This window comes from Procambarus clarkii, chromosome 9, assembly GCF_040958095.1.
Source record: "Procambarus clarkii isolate CNS0578487 chromosome 9, FALCON_Pclarkii_2.0, whole genome shotgun sequence".
NCBI lineage: Eukaryota > Metazoa > Arthropoda > Malacostraca > Decapoda > Cambaridae > Procambarus > Procambarus clarkii.
This window is the reverse complement of record NC_091158.1, coordinates 20,474,764-20,499,474: the sequence shown is the minus strand read 5'-3', so window position 1 is coordinate 20,499,474 and position 24,711 is coordinate 20,474,764. Positions and strand designations below refer to the sequence as shown.

At 43.8% G+C, this 24,711-nt stretch overlaps 1 protein-coding gene across 5 annotated transcripts in view; it reads right to left on the bottom strand.

Annotated features, from left to right (window-relative positions):
- The window catches only part of Fas1 (fasciclin 1), a 104,196-nt gene extending 80,196 nt beyond the window's left edge, over positions 1 to 24,000 (bottom strand). For all 5 annotated transcript variants that reach the window (XM_045755064.2, XM_045755068.2, XM_069321269.1 and 2 more), the window contains exon 1: positions 23,801 to 24,000. In XM_045755064.2, coding sequence (XP_045611020.1) covers positions 23,801 to 23,905 — 105 coding nt within the window. In that variant the 5' untranslated portion in view covers positions 23,906 to 24,000. The remainder of the gene's footprint in view (positions 1 to 23,800) is intronic.
- Between the last annotated feature and the right edge of the window lie 711 nt (positions 24,001 to 24,711).

Genomic DNA, 24,711 nt, shown 5'->3' with positions numbered 1-24,711 from the left:
CACTATCAGAATATGCAGCTTGTAAACTCTCTGATAAAGCTTTGATGCATTCACTACAACACTATATTGCTGAATGTGAAACTATAACAGATTTTAGACCTCCTGGCCTCTTGTACCACCAACTGTGTAACTATTTCATTGAATCTGGTGTACTGGACGACATCCTAACAATTTAGCCTAAATCTGCTTGTCCATTTTAAAGAATGAAGAACAATTTTATTTATTTTGATTTTTAAGCTGCATCTCTTATGAACCCATCCCTGCCCTTGTGTGGCAGTGCACAATAGAAAGTTGGATTTACAAATTCGTACATTGAAACATCTATACTGTCTAATGTAGTTGATTGTAACCATGGTATATGTATATGCTTCAGCCTGCAGTTCAGACCTATTGTCTTGTGTATGATCCTCTGTCCTGTGTGACAGTGAATTATCCTCACTCTAGTAAAACTTAATTAAATTACTCAGATTAGACAAATTTGTAATTAATTTGTGTCAATAAAGATAATAGTGACCTTCAGAAGTGTTAATGAACACATGTCTAGCGAGGTCAGGTCGTGTCAGGTGACCTTATGCTAAGCTCACAGCTGCAGACGGTAGCTGTGTTCATCCCGTCAAACCCGCCCCCTGTCTAGGTGCGGTAAAAAGTTAGCCAGAAGCTATCTCCTGGTAGGCAGGACTTAGCTCCTGGTTCCCTATTAAACACCCGAGCACTTGTACATAGACAGATAGAGGATTCTTTGCTTCACCAAAGGATCTAGTGAGATGTTGTTGTCTTAGATTTAGCCACTCAGAACGAAGTGTCCATGTAGCACGGGCTATGGTGAGCTCGTAATCAATCTAGTGAGAGCAGGCCACTGTCTTTACAGTCCTTGACTGTTACCCGTAACCTCCTCCTCCCCCTTCCCCCCCCCCCTCTCTAACCAGCTTCTTGAGGTTATCTTGAGATGATTTCGGGGCTTTTTTTTGTGTGTCCCCGCGGCCCGGTCCTCGACCAGGCCTCCACCCTCAGGAAGCAGCCCGTGACAGCTGACTAACACCCAGGTACCTATTTTACTGCTAGGTAACAGGGGCATATGGTGAAAGAAACTCTGTCCAATGTTTCTCGCCGGCGCCTGGGATCAAACCCAGGACCACAGGATCACAAGTCCAGCGTGCTGTCCACTCGGCCGACCGGCTCCCAGCTTACTCAAAGACCTGGGTGAGATCGAGTGTAAGATGATGCACTCTGTGTTTCCCCAAATTATATGTTGTGTAATTTTCAGGGGGCTACCTTGAGGTTACCTTGAGGTGCTTCCGGGGCTTAACGTCCCCGCGGCCCGGTCGTCGACCAGGCCTCCTGGTCGAGTAAGCAGTAGGGGCAGTAAGCTGTGTTGCTCACAGTGTCCTGGGTATTGACTCTCAATCTTAATTAAGGTTGATATGGCAAAGTCAAGGGGGAAATCATTCATTACGATATCCTTGTGATTGAATTTTCATTAATATATAATAATAAATTAAAAATCTCTAAATTTCCTTTGTCTTTAGATCTGACGCCCTTACTCTTGGATTCATTCCTTGACTTATGATACAGTGAAAGCTTGAGTGAAGAGCACTCTGAACTTTACTTACTAAAGATTCAGACTTAAAGATTCTTAACTTCCTGCTTTAAATGCTTGCAGTTATTACTTGTTAACATCAGTTAATATGGCTGAAGAGAAGCGTTCCATTTATTGTCTTATCAACATTCTGAATGGATGGTGACAGCCCTTCTTCCTAACTCTTTCCCCCTCATCTTCCTCTCTCTATCCTTCATCCCATTTTCTTTCTAAACTTTCCCTTTCATCTTTCACATAGGGAGGGGGTGTGGGGCGTGTAGGGAGGGGGTTGTGAGGTGTGTAGGGAGGGGGTTGTGGGGTGTGCCGGGAGGGGGGTGGGTGCTGGGAGGAGGGGAGGGTGCGGGGAGGAGGGGGTGGGGCGTGCAGGAAGGGGGTGTGGGGCGTGCAGGAAGGGGGTGTGGGGCGTGCATGGTGCAGAAGAAGGTTAATAATCTGGGTGAGGTGGGGTCCAGGTCGATCACCAACACGCCAAGCCTGATCAACAGTGACTAGACTGCGGTATCCAGCGCGCCACCACCACCACCTCCCTCACACCCAACGGCGGACCGGATGGAGAGGGGGAAGTGGAGGACAGGATGGAGAGGGGGAGTGGAGGACAAGGATAATGGATAAACGTAGACAGGATAAATTCAATAGGAGACTGCAAGAAACTAAAGAATGACCTTTATAGCAAAAAATGATCCCTAATGTGGAAAGTAGAGTTCAACTATAGCACGTGCAAAGTAATGAGGCTGGGTACTGTAAACAGGAGGATGGACATAAGGTATCACTAGGGAGAAGAAATCGAAACCTGCCATCAGGTTTCGATGGCAGGTTTCGATTAAATCAGAGAGAAAAACCTGGGAGTTGACATTGCACCGAACCTATCCTCAGAAACCTATCTCAAAAGCATAGAATCATTTGCATGCAGAAGGTTAGATTAGATAAAAACTGCGTTTTTTGGAATCTGAACAAAGAGTCGGTCAGGATATTGAATACCACTTCATTGTCTAGCTAAGTATAGAACGAAGCTGGAGAATGTTCAGAGGTATGCCACCAGAAAAGTCCCACAACTAAAGGGTATGAATGACAAGAAAAGATTAATGAATTTGTACTTCACACCACTAATGTAAACTCTGTCAGCAGAACTATTCGCATACTTTGCGTCATTGTATAATGGAATGTGAAAAAAATCGCGGAATTCAGAGATAACACCATCAATGGAGTCCAAGAAATGTGTATTTCATTCATTAATGATGTACTGCCAGGAATCTTAGCCAAGTATCCAAAATTTGCTTGTTGTAGGTAATGCATGCACGTGACTGTAAAGCTGCCGCACAGTTGGGTGGGTGTGGAGCAAGACTAGTAACTGTGTGACTCACCATAGATGTAAAGAGCCTTGTATAGTGACTGTTGTGAACCTCTTGTTGAATTGTGATACAAAACATTATTGTGTGTATTTGTGTAAGGGATTGAATATATATATGTACATGTATATATAAATATATGTATATGTATATATAACGTTAATAATTGTGTAACTAGCGTCAAAGGATTATTATTTGCTTAGCTAAACCAACTAAAGAGTTCAGTTCCTGAACCGATTATGTGCCTCTGTAACCCTTTCCACCGCCACCCACGGGATGGGTATGGGGCGCATAATAAAGACAGTAATTGAATTGAATTGAGGGAATTAAAGAGAATTAAGAGTGCTGCCATCACAACAAAGCATGGGAATAGACTGGGCAGACAAGGATAAACTGAACTGTTCACCGCACGACCAAGGGGACACTGATGCTTACTAAGTGCTCAGATGAGCCACAAACATTATAAATAATAGTGCAGTAGTGAACAAATGGAGTGTGTGCCAAGAAGGGAAGTAGTGGAGATAAACTCCTTTCTCAGCGTTAAATGTGGATGTAAGTGCCCATAGACTGGAACCTATACACCGGTCAAGTTCCTGACACAAAGTAACCCTACATATAGTCTAGGGAAGGTGCACAAATGGTGATGTATCTATGTAAACAATAATAATAATAATAATAATGAGAATAGATTGCATGGCTCAAGAGCCGTAGTTCAAATCCCGCAAATAAGACTAGGCGAGTGCTAAAAGAGGTCGTGGAAGCCACCTCCACCCACAACTTGAAGGCCAGATTCAACAAACAATTCGAACATCAACAGTACAGCAAAACAAGTAGGCGAGGTATAAAGAACTAGATCTCTTTGCCTGTAGTCAGTCTTAAGTCAACCCCACCAACAGTGGTCCCCAGTGCCAAGAGCAGCACCTTTCGTCTCGACAATCCATAATGCAGTGGTGGTTTACAACCCACGGAGCATAGGTTGGAAACACTGCCAAAAATCAATTGTGAGTGTGTCAATAGCCAGGAGCCGGTGTACGACGTGCACGAGGGCGGCCTGGCGCAACGGTTCCCAGTCTGGTCGCGTGACCGGCGCGCGGGGCTGCCAGACACACAATACCATGGCTTCAACGCCCCCACAGTAAAATCCATTTCTCACGTTATAAATTCACCCACCGGCTGAGGATGGCTGCTGATACACCGCCATTATCTTCTAAATTATTTACTTTGGTGTTTTAGTCACCCCAAAACTTGTTCTGGTTTATATATGCAAAAGTTAAAAGTTTCAATTGTTTACTTGACTGTAGTGGTACAGTTGGTGGGAACTTTGATGCTTCTGTTTCATTTATTTTTTCTCCTACCACAGACGTGGCCACACATTTACAAAGCTAATTAGGATATATACCGTTTTTCCTGTCCTCCATGGACAGAGTTAGAGATCTGTTTAACATAGTTCAGTGATTTGTTGAACAATCAACCATAGAAGGCGTTCTATGGTTCATGTGCAAACAAATACAAACATGTTCATGTTTATACTGTCCATGCTACCACTGGTAAATCTTCATCGGAATTATTGTTTAATAGGCACTTCAAAGTGCACATGGAAGCAGCAAAAACAGATTCAGATAAAGACAAATCCGTAACTTTGCCAATCAGTTGGCTCAGGGAGAGGAAGTGTTGTTTAGAGAGCGGGAAGCGGTATATGCATCCCATTTTGGAATGGGAAAGCTTTGGGTAGAAGGGAAAATTATTGAAGGCCTAGGCTACAGGATTTTTCACCGTGTAAGTGCAGAGTTTTAGGAATATAAATTCGATGGGAAAGGAAGTATCAGGAGAAAGTGCCAAGCCATTCCCGCCAAACACACACCGAAACTACTACGTTGGCACAACGTTCGAACAAGCTTTAACACCACCTAACCAGTTATAACAACCAATATAGCAAGTTGTAACAACGTTCTAATACGTCATAAATACGTTAAGCCAAGATGTAACAACTTTATTACAAGTTGTAACAAGCGGAAAATAGAGACAGTTTCGGTTTGTGTTTCCAGGGTTACAACTATAGCAACCCGTCCTCGACTCAAGTCCATTACACCCAGCGGTCGACCCCACAGACGCATTCATAAATTTTAACATGCTGTTCATTCAAAACAGGAATTTTCTCAAATATAAATTAATATTTTGATATATTAACATATTGTGCATATATAGGCATAGGTTAGGTTAGGTTAGGTGGTTGGGTTCTGTTGGCGATTATTTGTATTTGTAGTACGTGGGTGAAGCATTTATAGCGTTGTGGTTCGATCAGTGAAGCATTTGTTCCGGAAGTGTTCGAACGAAATGAGTTGTGAGTCGTGTGTAAACCGTTTTTTATTCATAAACAGGGGGTTTGGCGGGTGCATGGAATCACTTTTGGATCTTTGTTTGGAGGACGGGCTGACTATAGAGCACTTGGAAGGGGTCAGAATCAGGACTTGGGATGGGACGGGAGAGGGGGGGGGGAATGGTGTCGAACCACTTGGACGGTCGGGAATTGAACGCCGACCTGCATGAAACGAGACCGTCGCTCTACCGTCCAGACCAAGTGGTTAATAATATAAATTGGAAAAGACATGCGGATCAACTCACGCCAAGGTTCACGGGGAGTTTCGAAGTCCCAACGGGTGTGGATGTGGCAACACAGCCCGTCCTCCAAACAAAGACCCAAAAGTGATTCCATGCACTCGCCAAACCCCCATTTTATGAATGAAAAACGGTTTACACACGACTCACAACTGATTTCGTTCTAACATTTCCGGAACAAGTGCTTCACTGACGAATTTTGTTCGAACCACAACGCTGTAAATACTTCAACCACGTACCACAAATACAAATAATCGCCAATGGAACCTAGACACCTAACCTAACCTATGCCTATATATATGTACAATATGCTAATATATTATAATATTAACATATATGAGAAAATTCCCGTTTTGAATGAACAGCATGTACAAATTTATGAATGCGTCTGTGGGGTCGACCGCTGAATGTAATGGACTTGAGAGTCTAGGACGGGTTGCGGACGTCATCAGTTGAGAGTCGTGAGTAAACCGTTTTTCATTCATAAACAATGGGTCTGGCGGGTACATGGAATGTACTTTGGATCTTTGTTTGGAGGACGGGCTGTGTTTCATACACATTAAGCTTATATCGAGGTGTTCCCCCAAGGTTGAATTACTGACCCCGCCCAGGATGCAACCCTTAACCAGCTGACTTAATACTTAAATCTAGGTGAACAACGGTATTAGGTGATAGGAAATACGACCAACCATTTCTGTCCCGCCCGGGATTAGAACCCGGATTTCTCGATTGTGAGTGGAGTATGAACCCGACTGTACTACCAGGACCTTAATTTCACTACACTAATAGTGAAGGGGCAATAATACCTGCAGGTGACAGGGGTGCAGAACAAGGGTCGACAGGGGGAGAATGTGGATAAAGCTAAACTGGGACTATGGTAAGTGATCCAGATGAAGGTTCCCCAGAAATAACGGGTCTCGAGCTGCAGTTGAGAACATCAGGCAGGATCATACGACCGCTTGATAGACTCAACTTGTAGCGGGTAGAATTTATTTTAAAGGGGGAGGAATGTTAGGATTGAAGATATTTTAAAGCATCAAGCACTACCGAGGTTAGGTTAATAGCCTCGGTAAGTAAGCTATAGTAAGACAAGTAAGCTATACCGGTGACGTCATCGGCCTGTTTGTAAATAAAGCCATGCCAGGCTGTAGACAAGTGTTTCTCTTACTCCCCAAACATAACATCGACAAAGTAAACACATAATTATAGGAAGGGGGTAGACGGCACTCTACTTACATGGCTTGAGGGCAACACCCAACAAACACAAACCCACCCAACACATTCACAGACTCACACACAAACCCACGCAAAACATACAAAAAACACACAAACACACCCAAAACATCCACAAACCCTCATGAAAAACCGGCATAAACAACACTACCAACACATGCACGCTCGCACGCACGCACGCACCAGCTCAGCTGGCTACAAAATAATGGTTCTTCCCAACGAGCTCCAGCAGCTATATGGCCTCCAAGCACGCCACCAGTTTATGGCATCAAGCCCCCAGCCCCAGTCACCCCCACATGTGAGCCCCCAGTCACCCCCACATGTGAGCCCCCAGTCACCCCCACATGTGAGCCCCCAGTCACCCCCACATGTGAGCCCCCAGTCACCCCCACATGTGAGCCCCCAGTCACCCCCACATGTGAGCCCCCAGCCTCAGTCACCCCCACATGTGAGCCCCCAGCCCCAGTCACCCCCACATGTGAGCCCCAAGCCCCAGTCACCCCCACATGTGAGCCCCCAGCCTCAGTCACCCCCACATGTGAGCCCCCAGCCCCAGTCACCCCAACATGTGAGCCCCCAGCCCCAGTCACCCCCACATGTGAGCCCCCAGCCCCAGTCACCCCCACATGTGAGCCCCCAGCCCCAGTCACCCCCACATGTGAGCCCCCAGCCCCAGTCACCCCCACATGTGAGCCCCCAGCCCCAGTCACCCCCACATGTGAGCCCCCAGCCCTAGTCACCCCCACATGTGAGCCCCCAGCCCCAGTCACCCCCACATGTGAGCCCCCAGCCCCAGTCACCCCCACATGTGAGCCCCCAGCCCTAGTCACCCCCACATGTGAGCCCCCAGCCCCAGTCACCCCCACATGTGAGCCCCCAGCCCCAGTCACCCCCACATGTGAGCCCCCAGCCCCAGTCACCCCCACATGTGAGCCCCAAGCCCCAGTCACCCCCACATGTGAGCCCCCAGCCCCAGTCACCCCCACATGTGAGCCCCCAGCCCCAGTCACCCCCACATGTGAGCCCCAAGCCCCAGTCACCCCCACATGTGAGCCCCCAGCCCCAGTCACCCCCACATGTGAGCCCCCAGCCTCAGTCACCCCCACATGTGAGCCCCCAGTCCCAGTCACCCCCACATGTAAGCCCCCAGCCCCAGTCACCCCCACTCCCCAAAAATACAATGTAAATGTAAATGTATTACGGGCTCCTGTGCCAGGTAAATCCACTGCGGGCTCACCATAGCCCGTGCTACTTGAAACTTTTTGTTTCCAGTAGCTAAATCTTAAACAACAACAACGTATTTTCTTATCACTTGAGAATGAACCATGTAGGTTCGAAACGTTGTGCAATTTTATAACAAGTGTAATACATTCTATAGTTATTTACTTCTTTTTCTTCACCTTGAAAACGAACATAACTTTTGCAGAACTCCTCTTCCAACTAAACCCTGATGCAAGAACACTAGTTAGAGGGATAGAAGCCCTAAACCAGATATATATATATATATATATATATATATATATATATATATATATATATATATATATATATATATATATATATATATATATATATATATATATATATAACTGAAAACTCACACCCCAGAAGTGACTCGAACCCATACTCCCAGAAGCAACGCAACTGGTATGTACAAGACGCCTTAATCCACTTGACCATCACGACCGGACATAATGAGGTGATAGCCGAGGCTATTTGAACCACCCCACCGCCGGCACTCGGATAGTAATCTTGGGCATAGCATTTTACCAAATCACCTCATTCAGTTGCATATTGTCCTGGGGACCATTCAGGCTTGTTCGCATTTGTGTTCCTCACGTGTGCCCCAAAGAATGAGGTGATTTGGTAAAATGCTATGCCCAAGATTACTATCCGAGTGCCGGCGGTGGGGTGGTTCAAATAGCCTCGGCTATCACCTCATTATGTCCGGTCGTGATGGTCAAGTGGATTAAGGCGTCTTGTACATACCAGTTGCGTTGCTTCTGGGAGTATGGGTTCGAGTCACTTCTGGGGTGTGAGTTTTCAGTTGCATATTGTCCTGGGGACCATTCAGGCTTGTTCGCATATATATATATGCGAACAAGCCTGAATGGTCCCCAGGATATATATATATATATATATATATATATATATATATATATATATATATATATATATATATATATATATATATATATATATATATATGTCGTACCTAGTAGCCAGAACGCACTTCTCGGCCTACTATTCAAGGCCCGATTTGCCTAATAAGCCAAGTTTTCCTGAATTAATATATTTTCTCTAATTTTTTTCTTATGAAATGATAAAGCTACCCATTTCATTGTGTATGAGGTCAATTTTTTTTATTAGAGTTAAAAATTAACGTAGATATATGACCGAACCTAACCAACCCTACCTAACCTAACCTAACCTATCTTTATAGGTTAGGTTAGGTTAGGTAGCGTAAAAAGTTAGGTTAGGTTAGGTAGGTTAGGTTGCCGAAAAACAATTAATTCATGAAAACTTGGCTTATTAGGTAAATCAGGCCTTGCATTGTAGGCTGAGAAGTGCGTTCTGGCTACTAGGTACGACATATATATATATATATAATATACATATATATTAAATTGTGTAACTAGCTATAAAAAGATTGTTACTTGCTTAATTAACTTAATTTTGGGGTTCAGTTGCTGAGCCCATTATGTGCCTTTGTAACCTTTTCCACTACTTCCCACGGGGTTGGTATAGGGTGCATAATAAATGAACAAAGTCAATCATACTGCAAGTGGCCGAGGGCTCTGGCTGGCGACCAATGCTTTTCCAGCTTTAAACAACAGCTACTCAAACTTTCCTATGATGATGTTCCGAGCGTGAAGCCAAGACTCTCCCCATGAATTATGCAGCTGGGAGCTTCTTGTGCCCCGGTCAAGGTCGGTGGCGATGTCATCAAATCAAAACTCACTCGGTTTGTAAATGTCTCGTCTTCAAATTCACAGTTGAGCCTAGCCATTAGATGTTGACCAGACCACACACTAGAAGGTGAAGGGACGACGATGTTTCGGTCGGTCCTGGACCATTCTCAAGTCGATTTCACAATCGACCTGAGAATGTCGACTGTCGACTTGAGAAAGTCGATTGTGAAATCGACTTGAGAATGGTCCAGGACGGACCGAAACATCGTCGACCCTTCACCTTCTAGTGTGTGGTCTAGTCAACATTCTTCAGCCACGTTATTGTGACTCATCGCCTGCATAGCCATTAGATATGATGATAATGAAGATAGTGATGATTATTATTATGAGTTTGTTAGTGTTTGTATGAGCGTGTTAAACGCTGAACTGAGAAAAACACTTTCAGCTTCACAGTGGAAAATGCTTAGCATTATGAGAGATATCTGGGAGCATCAAACATCATCCTTGGTGGAGCATGACTCTGAATATCATTCCTTTCCCCAGGCCAAGATGTGTCTTCCACTGAGGCAGCAGAGCAACAACACTCACACCGGTCTCACCTGATGGTCTCCTCCTTATTTTACTCAGACCAACGTCAGCTCGACTCCTCTGACCCCAACCCGCCCTCAGGCCAGGCTCGTTAAAGCGGCAGCCGATACCCTAGGACGCATTCGTCAATTTTAATGTAATATGTATTAAAAATAGGTTTATTCTCATATAAACATTAGCATTATTCTGAATTAATATTCAATGTATGTGTTGACGTAGGTTAGCTGTTTACGGTCTGTTGGCGATTATTTGTATTAGAAATACGCGGATAAAGCATTTACAGAGTTGGAATTCGAACAGGGGTCGCCAGCGAAGTGGTCAGTTGGGATTCGAACAGATGTCGCCAACCTCTCGAACAGACGCTCGAGAAATGTTCATACGTCATCAGCTGTGAGTCGTGTGTGAACCGTTTTTCCAGTCATAAACAGAGGGTTTGGCGGTTGGGTTTAAGAGCATTTGGCCTTTATTGATGAGGACGGGTTGCTGACCGACCCCCATCAACTACAGCTCGACTCCTCTAACTCCTGTTAGCTAGCTACATCTATATTCCTGTGACCATGTAATATCATGCCAAGGTCAAGTGACATTCTATGACTCAAGAATAATACTGGTCGAATGCTTCACAAATCTGCCGCCCATTAAGCCAGTCCTCATAAACAAAGACTAAATGCTCGTTAGTCCAGCCTCCGAACACCCTGTTTATAAATGACAAGCACCTTACGCCTGACCTAATTGATTACATTCATGATTTTATCAAACAATGCTCAGTTCTCTTCCTGTGTACGAATCGCACCTCTCTAGATGATTCACTCATGTACTACAAATACAATTGAGAAATGAAATAAATGAATGAATTATGAATGAATGAATGAATATGAATGAATTACCCTAACCTAGACCTATGCACACAATTTTAATATATAATAATTTCCATTTATATTTTATTGCATACTACATTAACAAATAGTGACTGTGTCTTTTGGGTGAGCTGGAGAATGTAGAAGCATTGTCTGAGATGGGTTGATCAGTGAACACTAACCATTGACCCCCCAGCGCACCAGACCCACACTTCACCAAGCACCAATAGATTTTCTAGAGCACACCTTCACAATTTTTATGAAGACGTGAGGAATTTCATCATTTCCCAGACCAACCTTTGTTAAGGGACTGGATATATGCATGTGGCTCAGTTGACCACGTTAAACCCTGTAAGGAATGACCAGTAACTAAACGGGTAATAGTTTTCTACTTGTTTAAAATGCCTTTCATTCGTGACAGGTGGTTTGGCTGTTAGATAGAGGGTCCTCCTTTCTAGATCCTCGAGTATTTGCCCCTAGGTCAAGAGGAGGATCGAGACAATCTAAACGACTCCAATACCTCCCTGGTCAATGACACTCCTCAAGCAGTTTTAACACGCACATGCATTTTAACGTTTGAATCTAAAATAGTTCCCAAAGTTAAAAAAAACTAACATAAATTCACTTAATTCAGTGGCAACTGTGTTGGTCGTCTGGTGACACGTTGTTAAGCATGGAAATTTTGACCCAGGTCTTGCACGGTTTAACACCTGAATATTGTATCCAGGTTAAGTACCTGAATACTGTATTACCAGGCAAGGGTAAACACCCCACGCGATCACTCAGGCCCCACCTCTACCACAGCGCCTCTGGAAACAACCACCACGCCCCTCTGCCAATGTGTAATTACCTAAGTGTAATTACCTAAGTGTAGTTACAGGATGAGAGCTACGCTCGTGGTGTCCCGTCTTCCCAGCACTCTTTGTCATATAACGCTTTGAAACTACTGACGGTCTTGGCCTCCACCAGCTTCTCACTTAACTTGTTCCAACCGTCTACCACTCTATTTGCGAAGGTGAATTTTCTTATATTTCTTCGGCATCTGTGTTTAGCTAGTTTAAATCTATGACCTCTTGTTCTTGAAGTGCCAGGTCTCAGGAAATCTTCCCTGTCGATTTTATCAATTCCTGTTACTATTTTGTATGTAGTGATCATATCACCTCTTTTTCTTCTGTCTTCTAGTTTTGGCATGTTTAATGCTTCCAACCTCTCCTCGTAGCTCTTGCCCTTCAGGACACTCTTGCTTGCACACACTTGCACAGACTTGCACACACTCTTGTGTGTGTGTGTGTGTGTGTGTGTGTGTGTGTATATATATATATATATATATATATATATATATATATATATATATATATATATATATATATATATATAATCAGATGACCTAGTTAAAAAAATTCTTCCTGACAACCTGTGTGACTCAGCAGGGATACAGGACTCCCACTACACGGAATGTGACACAAAATGGGGTGCCATGGCAGACCCAGCACTCAGACCAATCATGCCGAAAGCCAAGAAACAACTGGGACAGCCCCATTGTAGACAAAGAAGCCACAGCTTTGCTGGAGGCAGCAACAACCCCCAGTGATCATGCCCGCCTCTCAGCTGTGCAGGCTCCCCATGCAGGGGACTTCCTCTAGGCAGTCCCTATGTCTGCGTCGGGCACACGTCTTGATCCGCAGGAGCTCTGTATTGCATTCGCTCTCCGCCTTGCTGCCCCTATCCACACTGTCCATAGGTGTATTTGCGGCGAGGCAGATGCTGACGAATATGGATTGCATGGCCTGCACTGTGGAAAATCTGGCAGTTGGCACTCTAGGCACGACGAAGTCAATGGCATCATTAAGAGAAGCCTTGCCTCTGCCCAGTGTCCAGCAGAGAGAACCCCCCCCCCCAATCTATTGAACCGTGACTCTTGTTAGCTTTGCCGGCCGACCAGACGGAATCACACTGCACCCGTGGAAGGGTGGCAGACAGTTGACATGGGACTATACTTGCGTATCCACCCTGGCAACCATATACATCAACCTCTCTGCCGGCACAGCAGGAGCCGCGGCGACACACAGAGAAAGATACAAGTTAACCAAGTACACGGAATTAGATCCTCGGTACAACTTCGTTCCAATAGGATCCGAGACCCTAGGCCCATGGGGAGAGAGTGCAAGAAGGTTTTTTAGGGATCTTTGTTCCAGGCTCATTGACACTACAAGAGATCCTAGAATGGCAAGTTTTCTCTTTCAGCACCTCAGTGTCGCGATCCAGAGGGGGAATGCCCGCTGCATCCTCGGTTCCTGCCCGGCGTCGGAGGAGTTCGAAGAAATCTGCAGCCTCTAGGAAACAAACTTCCTCTTATGTCCTCTTAATGTTCATTTTTTGTAAACAATCGTATATGTAACTGTATTACTTTGTATAATAAAGAGTGTGTATTATATATATATATATATATATATATATATATATATATATATATATATATATATTTAAGGAAGGGGGTGGTAGGAGAAAAGCACACAGAAACTGTATTGGAGGGGATCTAAACATTCCCTCTAATGCGTTATGCGTGGTTTCCTCCGAGGCTATGGGTCCCCCTTCTTCCAGCTAGAGGTGGTACTCTTCTTTAAAAAAAAAAAAAAAAAAAAAAATTATATATATATATATATATATATATATATATATATATATATATATATATATATATATATATATATATATATATATATATATATATATATATATTAGTATATTTTGGTAGCAGTCTTTCCTGTAGACATATATTATTAAATATGACCGAAAAAGTAAGATTAATAATTCTAACACGAATTTTCTCAATCTTTCGTACATTACGCTTCACTGTTGGAGGTAAATCAAAAATCACTTCTCCAAAATTCATTTTTATTTCTAGTCTGACGCGACACGGGCGCGTTTCGTAAAACTTATTACATTTTCAAAGACTTCACAAATACACAACTGATTAGAACTTACGTCTCTCTGATATTATATCTACATTTGAGTGAGGTGGGAAGGATGATGTGGCATTACGCTCTCCAACAGTGAAGCGTAATGTACGAAAGATTGAGAAAATTCGTGTTAGAATTATTAATCTTACTTTTTCGGTCATATTTAATAATATATATATATATATATATATATATATATATATATATATATATATATATATATATATATATATATATATATATATATATATGTGTGTGTGTGTGTGTGTATATCACGAAAATAAACACGTGATTATATATATATATATATATTTAACTACTCAAAACAAAATGTCCATGTAGCACGGGCTATAGTGAGCCCGTAACAGAGAAGACAGGTTGTTGTTGCTGTTGTTTTAGATTCAGCAAGTGGGAACAAAAAGTTTCAAGTAGCACGGGCTATGGTGAGCCCGTAGTGAACTTACCTGGCACAGGAGCGGGGCTGTGTGAGACGGTGATGATGATGAAGATTAAGCCACCCAAAAGGTGGCACGGGCATGAATAGCCCGTAAGTGGTGGCCATTTTAAGCCATTACCAGTATCAAGAGCTGATACTGGAGATCTGTGGAGGTGCGAATGCACCCTGCATGATGGGAGATGTCTCCCTTGTGAATGTGTTAAGATGAAGATGAAGCCACCCAATAGGTGGCACGGGCATGAATTGGTAAGTGGTGGCCCTTTTGAGCCATCACCAGTATCAATAGATGATACTGGAGATCTGTGGAGGTGCGTCTGCACCCAGCGTGACGGGAGATGTCTCCCGTGTTTTAAACAGATGAAGAAGATGAAGATGAAGCCACCCAAAAGATGGCACGGGCATGAATAGCTCGTAAGTGGTGGCCCTTTCGAGCCATCACCAGTATCAAGAGCTGATACTGGAGATCTGGAGGTGCAAGTGCACTCTGCGTGACGGGTGATGTCTCCCATGAATGTGTCCAAGATGACGATTAAACCATCGAAAAGGTGGCACGGGCATGAATAGCCCGTAAGTGGTGGCCCTTTTGAGCCATTACCAGTATCAAGAGCTGATACTGGAGATCTGTGGAGGTGCAACTGCACCCTGCGTGACGGGAGATGTCTCCCGGACCAGGTGTGTGACTGATCAAGATTGATTGATAAAGATTAAACCACCTAAAAGGTGGCACGGGCATGAATAGCCCGTAAGTGGTGGCCCTTTTGAGCCATTACCAGTATCAATAGATGATACTGGAGATCTGTGGAGGTGCGACTGCACCCTGCGTGACGGGAGATGCCTCCTGTGGGTGTGAGACGGGAGAGATCATCGGATTTATACTACTGGGAGGCTAGGTACATACAAATAGTTGAGGAGAAAGGTGAAAGGAGTAAAGGTAAGATGTAAAGTCAATAAACTAAACATACAAAGATCAGTCAGGTGATTAGAACTCAGATGACCATAAGCACCTCCAAAGGATACCTGATCAACCAGGCTGTGACTCATACGTCAGGCTGCGAGCAGCCGCGTCCAACAGCCTGGTTGATCAGTCCGGCAACCAGGAGGCCTGGTCGACGACCGGGCCGCGGGGACGCTAAGCCCCGGAAGCACCTCAAGGTAACCTCAAGGTGACCATAGTGGGCATGGCACTTTGGGCAGTGACGTCATCGTTGGCTTCTTCACGTTCCAGTAGAACTTCTGGTTGCAATTCTTTTTACCATGTCGTAGCTCAGTCGATTAAGGCAGCGTCTGGGATGCTCTCGTATGTAGGTTCGAACCCTTGCTCTCACTCTCATGGTGGGTAGAGTGAATAGTTCCGTTATTTGAGTATTTATGTTTGGTTCGACATTTATGTGAAGGGCTTCAAGAATTTGTAATCTTACATCTTGGGTTTTGTCTAATATGCAGGTCTTTTTATTCAACGTTTCTCTTGTTAGGAGGATGATGTCGTGGGCTTGTCTCATGTGATTTTTAGGGGCACCGGGTTAAAGATGACAGGTCAAACGCCTCGTCAGCTTGGTCGACGTCGTACCTATGTACTTAAATTGAAGGCTACACCCTTCGTGGGGGCAGGGGAACATATATACTACGTTCGACTGCTGTAAAGGGTTTTCAGTTTTCTTCAGGCTATTTTAATGGGGTCAGTGGTCTTTTTTGTTTTATAATATATGATGTCTATGTTTTGGTTAGGGATTGTGCTTTTCACTCATTTATGGATTATTTCTTTCATTATTCTTTCATCTTATATTCACTGTGCATGGTGGATTTGTAATATTTTATAACCATGCACTGAGCATTCAGGAACCTCAAACAATGAAGCATTTAGATCGCTGTACACCGCCTACATCAGACCAGTTTTAGAATATGGCGCCACATCGTGGAGCCCCTCATCTAAAAAGACATAAGGAAACTCGAAAAGGTTCAGAAGTTTGCAAGGAGGCTCGTCCCAGAATTGCGAGGGATGGGATATGAAGAGGGACTGAAGGTGTGAAACCTGACGACGCGAGGAGAGGAGAGACATACATAATACATATGGGATTGACAGAGTAGAAACAAAGGGGTTGTTCACAGTGAATACCAGTATAATACGAGGGCAAGTATGGAAGCTTGAGACTTAGATATTAGAGCGTTTTCTTTTAGCGTAGTGCAGTGGGCAAATGAAATGAACTAAAGGATCAGGTTCAAGAACCAAACTACATTCATAATTCTAAAAGTAGATACGATAGTGAAATAGTGACAAAATTCTAAAAGTAGATACGATAGGGAAATAGTGACAAAATTCTAAAAGTAGATACGATAGGGAAATAGTGACAAATCGCTAGAAAAAGGCTGAGCTACACACAGTAGGCCATTTAACCTTACTACACGGGATAGTCTGACACACGCAAGCCTGACCCACTTTCCGCATTGTTATTCTCACCCCTAGAGCGGGCCTGGCTGACGTTTGGTCTACTTGCTGAAGACCAACCCACTCTACCGGTAAAAATATTTCGTTTGTGTTCTCTTTTTCACACTGGGTTTTTCTCATAGTTTTAAAAAAAGTGAGCTGTCAGGCGTATATCATCAGATGATGAAAATGTAATTCATATATTTTCGTTATATCTACTTTATAACAAATCTTAACGACGTCTTTCTGTAATGTAAAGAAAGTACGTTTTCCATCTACACTGGGAAGTCTCCGCCATCTCTGAACTAGAGCTTGCGAAAGAACGAAATTCCTGACTGTCTATGACCGCATAAAATGTTCTTAATGGAGAACAAAATCCTCGGAGATGAAACTCGACTTCAACTCTAACTACGAAATAAACAAGGCATGTTTTGTAGTCATGTTTAGTGAATGAATGAACAACCCCTCACAAGGGAAACTAGATCAGCGAACACCGGGAGAGCCGGCACCAGAGGACAGAAGCAACCTGGGGGAGGGAGGGAGGTCAGTTGGCGGTGTTCCAGGGGTGGGCGGGCGTTCCAGGTTCCTGCGGCAGGAGTCGTTCCCAACCACGCGCCCTCCCCACTGGTATTGATCGTACACTGCTGCCAACATCCTCCTTAAACCCTCTCCTCCTAACTGCTTACCCACGTTTTCGCCGGTTAATTAGCTACTCTTGATTCTTGTTTGATATCTTTGCGGGTAAGATACGATTATTTAACGGCTCTGACAAACTCTGACAGAATGTGTCATTTGCAGCTGTAACTGATGTCGCAGCCTTGCTTTGTTGTGAGGTTTATGTCGTGCCTTTGGTAATACTGCTTAAAGTTCTTCCTCCACCAGCGCCCGCTCAAGCAAACCCCCCCACCCACTCCCCACCTAGAAAATTCTCGGATGAATTGACAGGGTGGACAAAGACAAACTATTTAGCATTGCCGGAATACACTCTGGGAGACACAGGTGGTAACTGAGTACCAAATGAGCCAAAGACAAAGCATTGATTCAGTGTCAGAGTAGTTAACAGATGGAATGTATTAGGCAGCAGTGATGTGGTGGAGGTGGCTCGATATACAGTTTCAAGTGTAGATATGATAAGAGCCCAATAGGCTCAGGAACCTGTACACCAGTTAATTGACAGTTGAGAGGCGGGACCAAAGAACCGAAGCTCAACCCCCGCAAGCACAACTAGGTAAGTATCACCCTATTCTTTCATACTAATATTCTTCCCTATCTCAGGCTCCACACCCCGGGAGTCCCCCCCCCCCCACACCCTCAGTGTTAAGAGCGTACATTAAACCCTTCCTTTCCTGACCCCAGTGATGGGAGGCCCACTATGGTCAGTGTCAGCCCGGAGTGATGGGAGGCATGTGCTGGCACACCAGGTACGCCATGATGTGCCAGCTCTTACCGGCTTATATTGCTCTCTCTTTCACCTTTAGTGCCCCTCACTCTCTGCCTCATGCATACCTCACACTCGCCAACACCTCATGTCCTCCTGTCGTCCACCCGCCCCATGTTCCCCCTGCTACACTTTCCTTACAGACAGCTAAGATACCACAAGCGGGACTGGCCACACAGAACATCAAGTGGTGGCCACTGCTGAGGTCCCCAAAAAGTGTTGATACCTCAACTGCATATCAAATTGAACCTTATGAAACAATTTGTCGCAGCTCTAAATAAGGAGTTGGCGGCCTTAGGGTACCTCCAAGACTTCCTCCTTAAGCTGTCTCAAGCAAAGGTCAAAGCCACAGACTCCGTCAGACCACAGTTAAAGAAGATCCTGGAGTCCAAGAAATTCCCTAAGAAGCTCACTAGGAAGGAGAAAGTGACCTGGAAGAGCTTTGTCGCAGTGGTTTGGGGCTTCGTATGTAATCACAAGGCAAAAAACTAGGTGGAGCTGTTTGAAGCCCTTGTGAAGAGTACGGCACAGTGGGTTGCAGGATGTCCCTCAAATGTCCCTGATGCCCATGTTGATAAATTCAAGGAGAGCACTGGAGCGAACTCACAGGAGGGAGGCCCACGCATATGGGCCGGCCGGCCGAGCGGACAGCACGCTGGGCATGTGATCCTATGGTCCCGGGTTCGATCCTTGGCGCCGGCGAGAAACAATGGGCAGAGTTTCTTTCACCCTATGCCCCTGTTACCTAGCAGTAAATAGGTGCCTGGGAGTTAGTCAACTGTCACGGGCTGCTTCCTGGGGTGTGTGTGTGGAAAAAATGTAGTAGTTAAAAACGGTTGATTGACAGTTGAGAGGCGGGGCCGAAAGAGCAGAGCTCATCGCCCGCAAACACAACTAGGTGAATACAGGAGCAAGGTGAGCCCCTCCATCATCACATACTGGACTTGAAACGCCGCTACCAAGAAAACAGAAGAAAAAACAAGAAAAGGAAGGGAAACTACATTTGGGGCTGATTCATGTAAGTAATTTACAGTTAATCATAAATCACCACTTCCAGACCTTTCCTGGTAATTTTTGCTTAACTTTAATATGAATGTGTTAATTTTTATTTATGTGTCATTTTCTCTAAATTTACGTGAACGGAAAGACGCAAATTCGCATGTTTTCTCACTGGAAAAAGGACAATTTCAAAATATGAATTTCCTAGTCACAAAAAGCAAAGTCTAAGAGGAATAATAACCATTTTCTATACCTTTACGCAAAAGCAATCAGGATATAACACTACCCAAGGAACAAAAATTTCGTTCAGTGGGATTTAATTAAAGTATTAACTACTAATGACGCTTCCATAGCATGAGGCAGGATTTGCCACACGTCTATCTTGAAATGTTATATATATATATATATATATATATATATATATATATATATATATATATATATATATATATATATATATATATATATATATATATATAATATATATATATATATATATAATATATATATATATATATATATATATATATATATATATATATATATATATATATATATATATATATATATATTATATATATATATATATATATATTATATATATATATATATATATATATATATATATATATATATATATATATATATATATATATATATATATATATATATATTCTTGTACAGCCACTAGTACGCGCAGCGTTTCGGGCTTTCTCATATACTATACGAGAAAAAGTCTTGTTCAGCTTCTGTTTTGTTTTGTCTACTTTTTTGGAGTAGAGAGTACGGAGAGGCATAGGTGAAGGGAAATTTAGAAGTGGGAAATACAGTGAGTTATAAAAGCAGGTAAACTGTCCGCCTTGCTGACACGATGTGTAGGTGTTGGCAGCTGAGCTAAGCTGGCTCTCTCTTGTCAGGGAGCTGTGGGTGTGTGAGAGGTTCTTCACATGTGTTTCACCATATATGAATGTCTATAGATGAATACTGTGTAGCATTCATATATACACACTACGATGCTTCCACATATGTTGTTCTGTTTAAGGCTATTTATTTTATTATTGTTTATTGATATATATATGTGTACGTATACATATTCGCATATACACACACATACATATATACACATACATATATACATACATACAAATATATTCACACATACACATACACATTATATATATATATATACGCAGTTTTTTCAAGTATTGGGGGGAGGGATTACTGGCCAGTATATCATCTGGGAATTATGTACTGTAGGGCTGGGTTTTCATCTAATAAGTCAAGGCTCTTGGGCCACCAGTTGAGGGAGCGGGGCGTCTCATCTTGGAGTAATCTATCTAACATTGGGTCCTCTAACATTGCGATGATGTTCCAAACCCTGATGGCTTGGTGCTGTAGTCTGATGTTTAGTGGCTGTATGTTCAGTTCATGGAGCTCCTGGATTGTCTGATCATATGGTGGACGGTGTTTTGCTGCTCTCCTTAGTGCCTTATTTTGCATTGCTTGCAATTTCTGCGTGTTAGTTTTCTTTAAGGTGTGTAGTGGTACTGGAGGATACTCTAGATGCGGCCGAACTAGAGCCTTATATAGGTGTACCTGAATGTTCGTACTGAGGCTTCTTTGGCTGCTTTGGGTTTGTTTAGTCGGTCCCATACGTGAATTTTTATCCCTGTTCTATTGATCATGAGCCCCAGTATTCTGCCTACCTCTGCATATTGGATCGGACGGTTGTCAAGGATAATGGAGGTCTGGGTTTCTTTTTGCAATGTGTATTATCTGCTGCCACCGTGTTGCTGGGGGTGGCCTATTTGTGTAAGATATTGTCCTAGGTATATTGGGGGTTGCCAAAGGCCAGTTGTGCTCTGTTGCCATTGAACCCCGCTATTTGCGCCGCCGTCACAGTTGAATGTGGAAATCCCAGTTAATGTTAGTCCGACCCTTGGAAAATAAAGTTAACATCTTTACACATACACAATAATCATAATCTTAGCTGCTGAGTGGACAGCACTCTGGGGTCGTAGTCCTAAGGGCCCGGGTTCGATTCCCGACCGAGGCAGAAACAAATAGGCAGTTTCTTTCACCCTGATGCCCCTGTTTACCTAGCAGAAAATAGGTACCTGGGAGTTAGACAGCTGCAACAGACTGCTTCCTGGGGATGTGTGTGTGTATTCACCTTGTTGTGCTTGCGGGGGTTGAGCTCTGCTTTTTCGGCCCGCCTCTCAACTGTCAATCAACTGTTTCTACCACTTACTTTTTCACACCACACACACACGCACACCCCAGAAAGCTGCCCGTGACAGCTGACTAACTCACAGGTACCTATTTACTGCTAGATAACAGGGGCATAGGGTGAAAGAAACTCTGCCCATCGTTTCTCGCCGGCGCCCGGGATTGAACCCGAGACCACAGGATCACGTGTCAAGCGTGCTGTCCGCTCGGCCACCGGCTCCTGTGTACTCACCTAGTTGTGCTTGCGGGGGTTGAGCTCTGGCTCTTTGGTCCCGCCTCTCAACTGTCAATCAACAGGTGTACAGGTTCCTGAGCCTATTGGGCTCTATCATATCTACACTTGAAACTGTGTATGGAGTCAGCCTCCACCACATCACTTCCTAATGCATTCCATTTGTCAACCACTCTGACACTAAAAAAGTTCTTTCTAATATCTATCTAATATCTGTGTGTGTGTGTGTGTGTGTGTGTGTGTGTGTGTGTGTGTGTGTGTGCGCGCGTGTGTGCGCGCGTGTGTGCGCGTGCGTGTGTGTGTGTGTGTGTGTGTGTGTGTGTGTGTGTGTGTGTGTGTGTGTGTGTGTGTGTTAGAGAGAAATATACAGAGAAAACATAGATTGGTTAGAAAGGCGGGATCCAAGAGCTAATAGCTCGATTCTGCAGGTACAAATAGTAAATACAATTTTACACAAAAAATATCATTCCACCACAGCGGCATAAGTTTCCCGTCCATCCATCCATCAATCGTCATCTATATCCCCTCCCTCATTCCCTTTGGCACGTCACTACCAAATCTCACCATTGTCATCCCACAGGCATCCAGTCCACTACTACTCCCCCACTTACACCCTCCCCGCCATCACCACTGACTACCCATACTAATGGAGTGTCAGCACAGTATACGAGCTCTAAGCAAAGTACTGGAGATAGTAGAGTACTGGAGTACTCACATTTTAGCAATTGTAAAGACTAAATTAACGGGCAAGATCACCAATACAATATTCCCAAGAAATATCAGTGAATGCGAAAAAGAGGAGGAGGAAGAAGGCCCCTATTGGTCGAGGGAATATGCACTTAAAAAGTATTTATCTAGAGGCAGAGGAGCAGAAAAATTCCATGGAAGATGTACTGTTTTCGGCAGTATATATACTAAAAATTCAGTGTGCACAAAAAGAACTAAATCACAATGTATACAATAGTATATGTATACATGTATCACATGTATACACATGCACTAATTAAAAGAGATATGAGAATGACAAGTTACCAACGCTCCATTGCGAGAAAGATGTCTGTGAATGACCAGGTGATTGTGTTCTACTTTTGAAGTACAGGATTTAAAAAAAAAAATACAATATGCAAAGTACTTAGTCAAATTTGTTAGGAAGTGTTAAAGTTGCAACCCAATCTGACACTTAAGAGTCCAGGAAGAGCTTCTGGGCGACTGTTGGGGGGAAAAAACAAGTTATGTAACGATAAATAACTTTCCAATATAAAAGGAAAGAAGAGGAATGCTGTACGACAAATTTCTCCTGGAATTCTCATAGTTTTAGAAATCTATTATTACCAGAAGCCTCAAAATATACGCCTTAGTCTCTTCTTATCCAGCAACAACTTGCATTCCAATTACCCGGAGCATCCTGTGAGCGTGTGGCTCAGCCTTCCTGGAGCATCCTGTGAGCGTGGATTCCAGGATACCTGGAGCGTGGGACACCCGTCTACCTGGAGCATCCTGTGAGCGTGTGGCTCAGCCTTCCTGGAGCATCCTGTGAGCGTGGATTCCAGGATACCTGGATCGAGGGACACCCGTCTACCTGGAGCTTCCTGTGAGCGTGTGGCTCAGCCTTCCTGGAGCATCCTGTGAGCGTGGATTCCAGGACACCTGGAGCATCCTATATGAGCGTGTGGCCCAGCCTTCCTGGAGCATCCAGTGAGCATGGATTCCAGGACACCTAGAGCATCCTATATGAGCGTGGAACCCTGCTTACCTGGAGCATCCAGTAAACGTTTTGCCCAGCCTACCCGGAGCATCCTGTGAGCGTGGGTTCCAGGACACCTGGAGCATCCTACATGAGCGTGGAAGCCAGCCTACCTGGAGCATCCTGTGGGCGGGGAAGCCAGCCTACCTGGAACAAACAGTGCTACCTACCTCGGACAAATTCGGCCTCGATTTGATCTCATCCAAGAGGTTTTTGGCGTGTACGGGAGAGTAGAGAAGGATAAGTATGCCTAATAGAAGCAAGTGCTTGTTCATGTTGGCTGGCGAGTTGATTCAGCAGGAGTGAAGGAGAGTTCAGCGAGGCTCAGGGTGTCTCACCACAAGCGTCTCATCACACACTGCGCTCCTCACCCCGCCCCGGCCCCTCCTTGCCTCCCTCATGCCATCGCTCGCCATACCTCACATCTCCCTCCACTTTCTCTGCACACAGCTCTATCACTGTCACATAATTGGCATCTTCGCCTCTAAATATATCCAAAATAAATCGGCGAAAAACACTGTAAGTATAATAGATGCAAAACCAGTCATTCCAGCCAAAATTTAAGGTCGTGACGTCATCGTAGAGTGACGTCATAGACTTTAGCCAATAACACCCTTAGGTAACTGCTGTCATTCTGACGTCATACTGATCTTCATAGAAAATGAATTTTGTTAACGGGTAAACTAGTATATATGACACTTAATCATCAACGAATAATTTATATACACACATATATAAACCCTTTCCAATGCCCGGATTGTCACTATATAGGGGTCTTGCCCAGGTCTTTCAAAATTTTGCCAATTTGTTTATATAAACCTTGAAATACCAGCAAATTCTAGGTATTATTATTATTGTTATTATTATTATTATTATTATTATTATTATTATTATTATTATTATAATCTAGGTGGATTATATGCTTAAGAGTGGGTTATTTAGGGCCACTGACACTATAATGGCCTCGACGAGGATAGGAAGCCGGTGGCTTGTCGAATTAAGGTCCCTCCAATTGCCTTGATAATCTTTTCCAGTTTGATTTTGAAATTCAAGTCTTGGCATTTACATCTTCGGCGGGTAG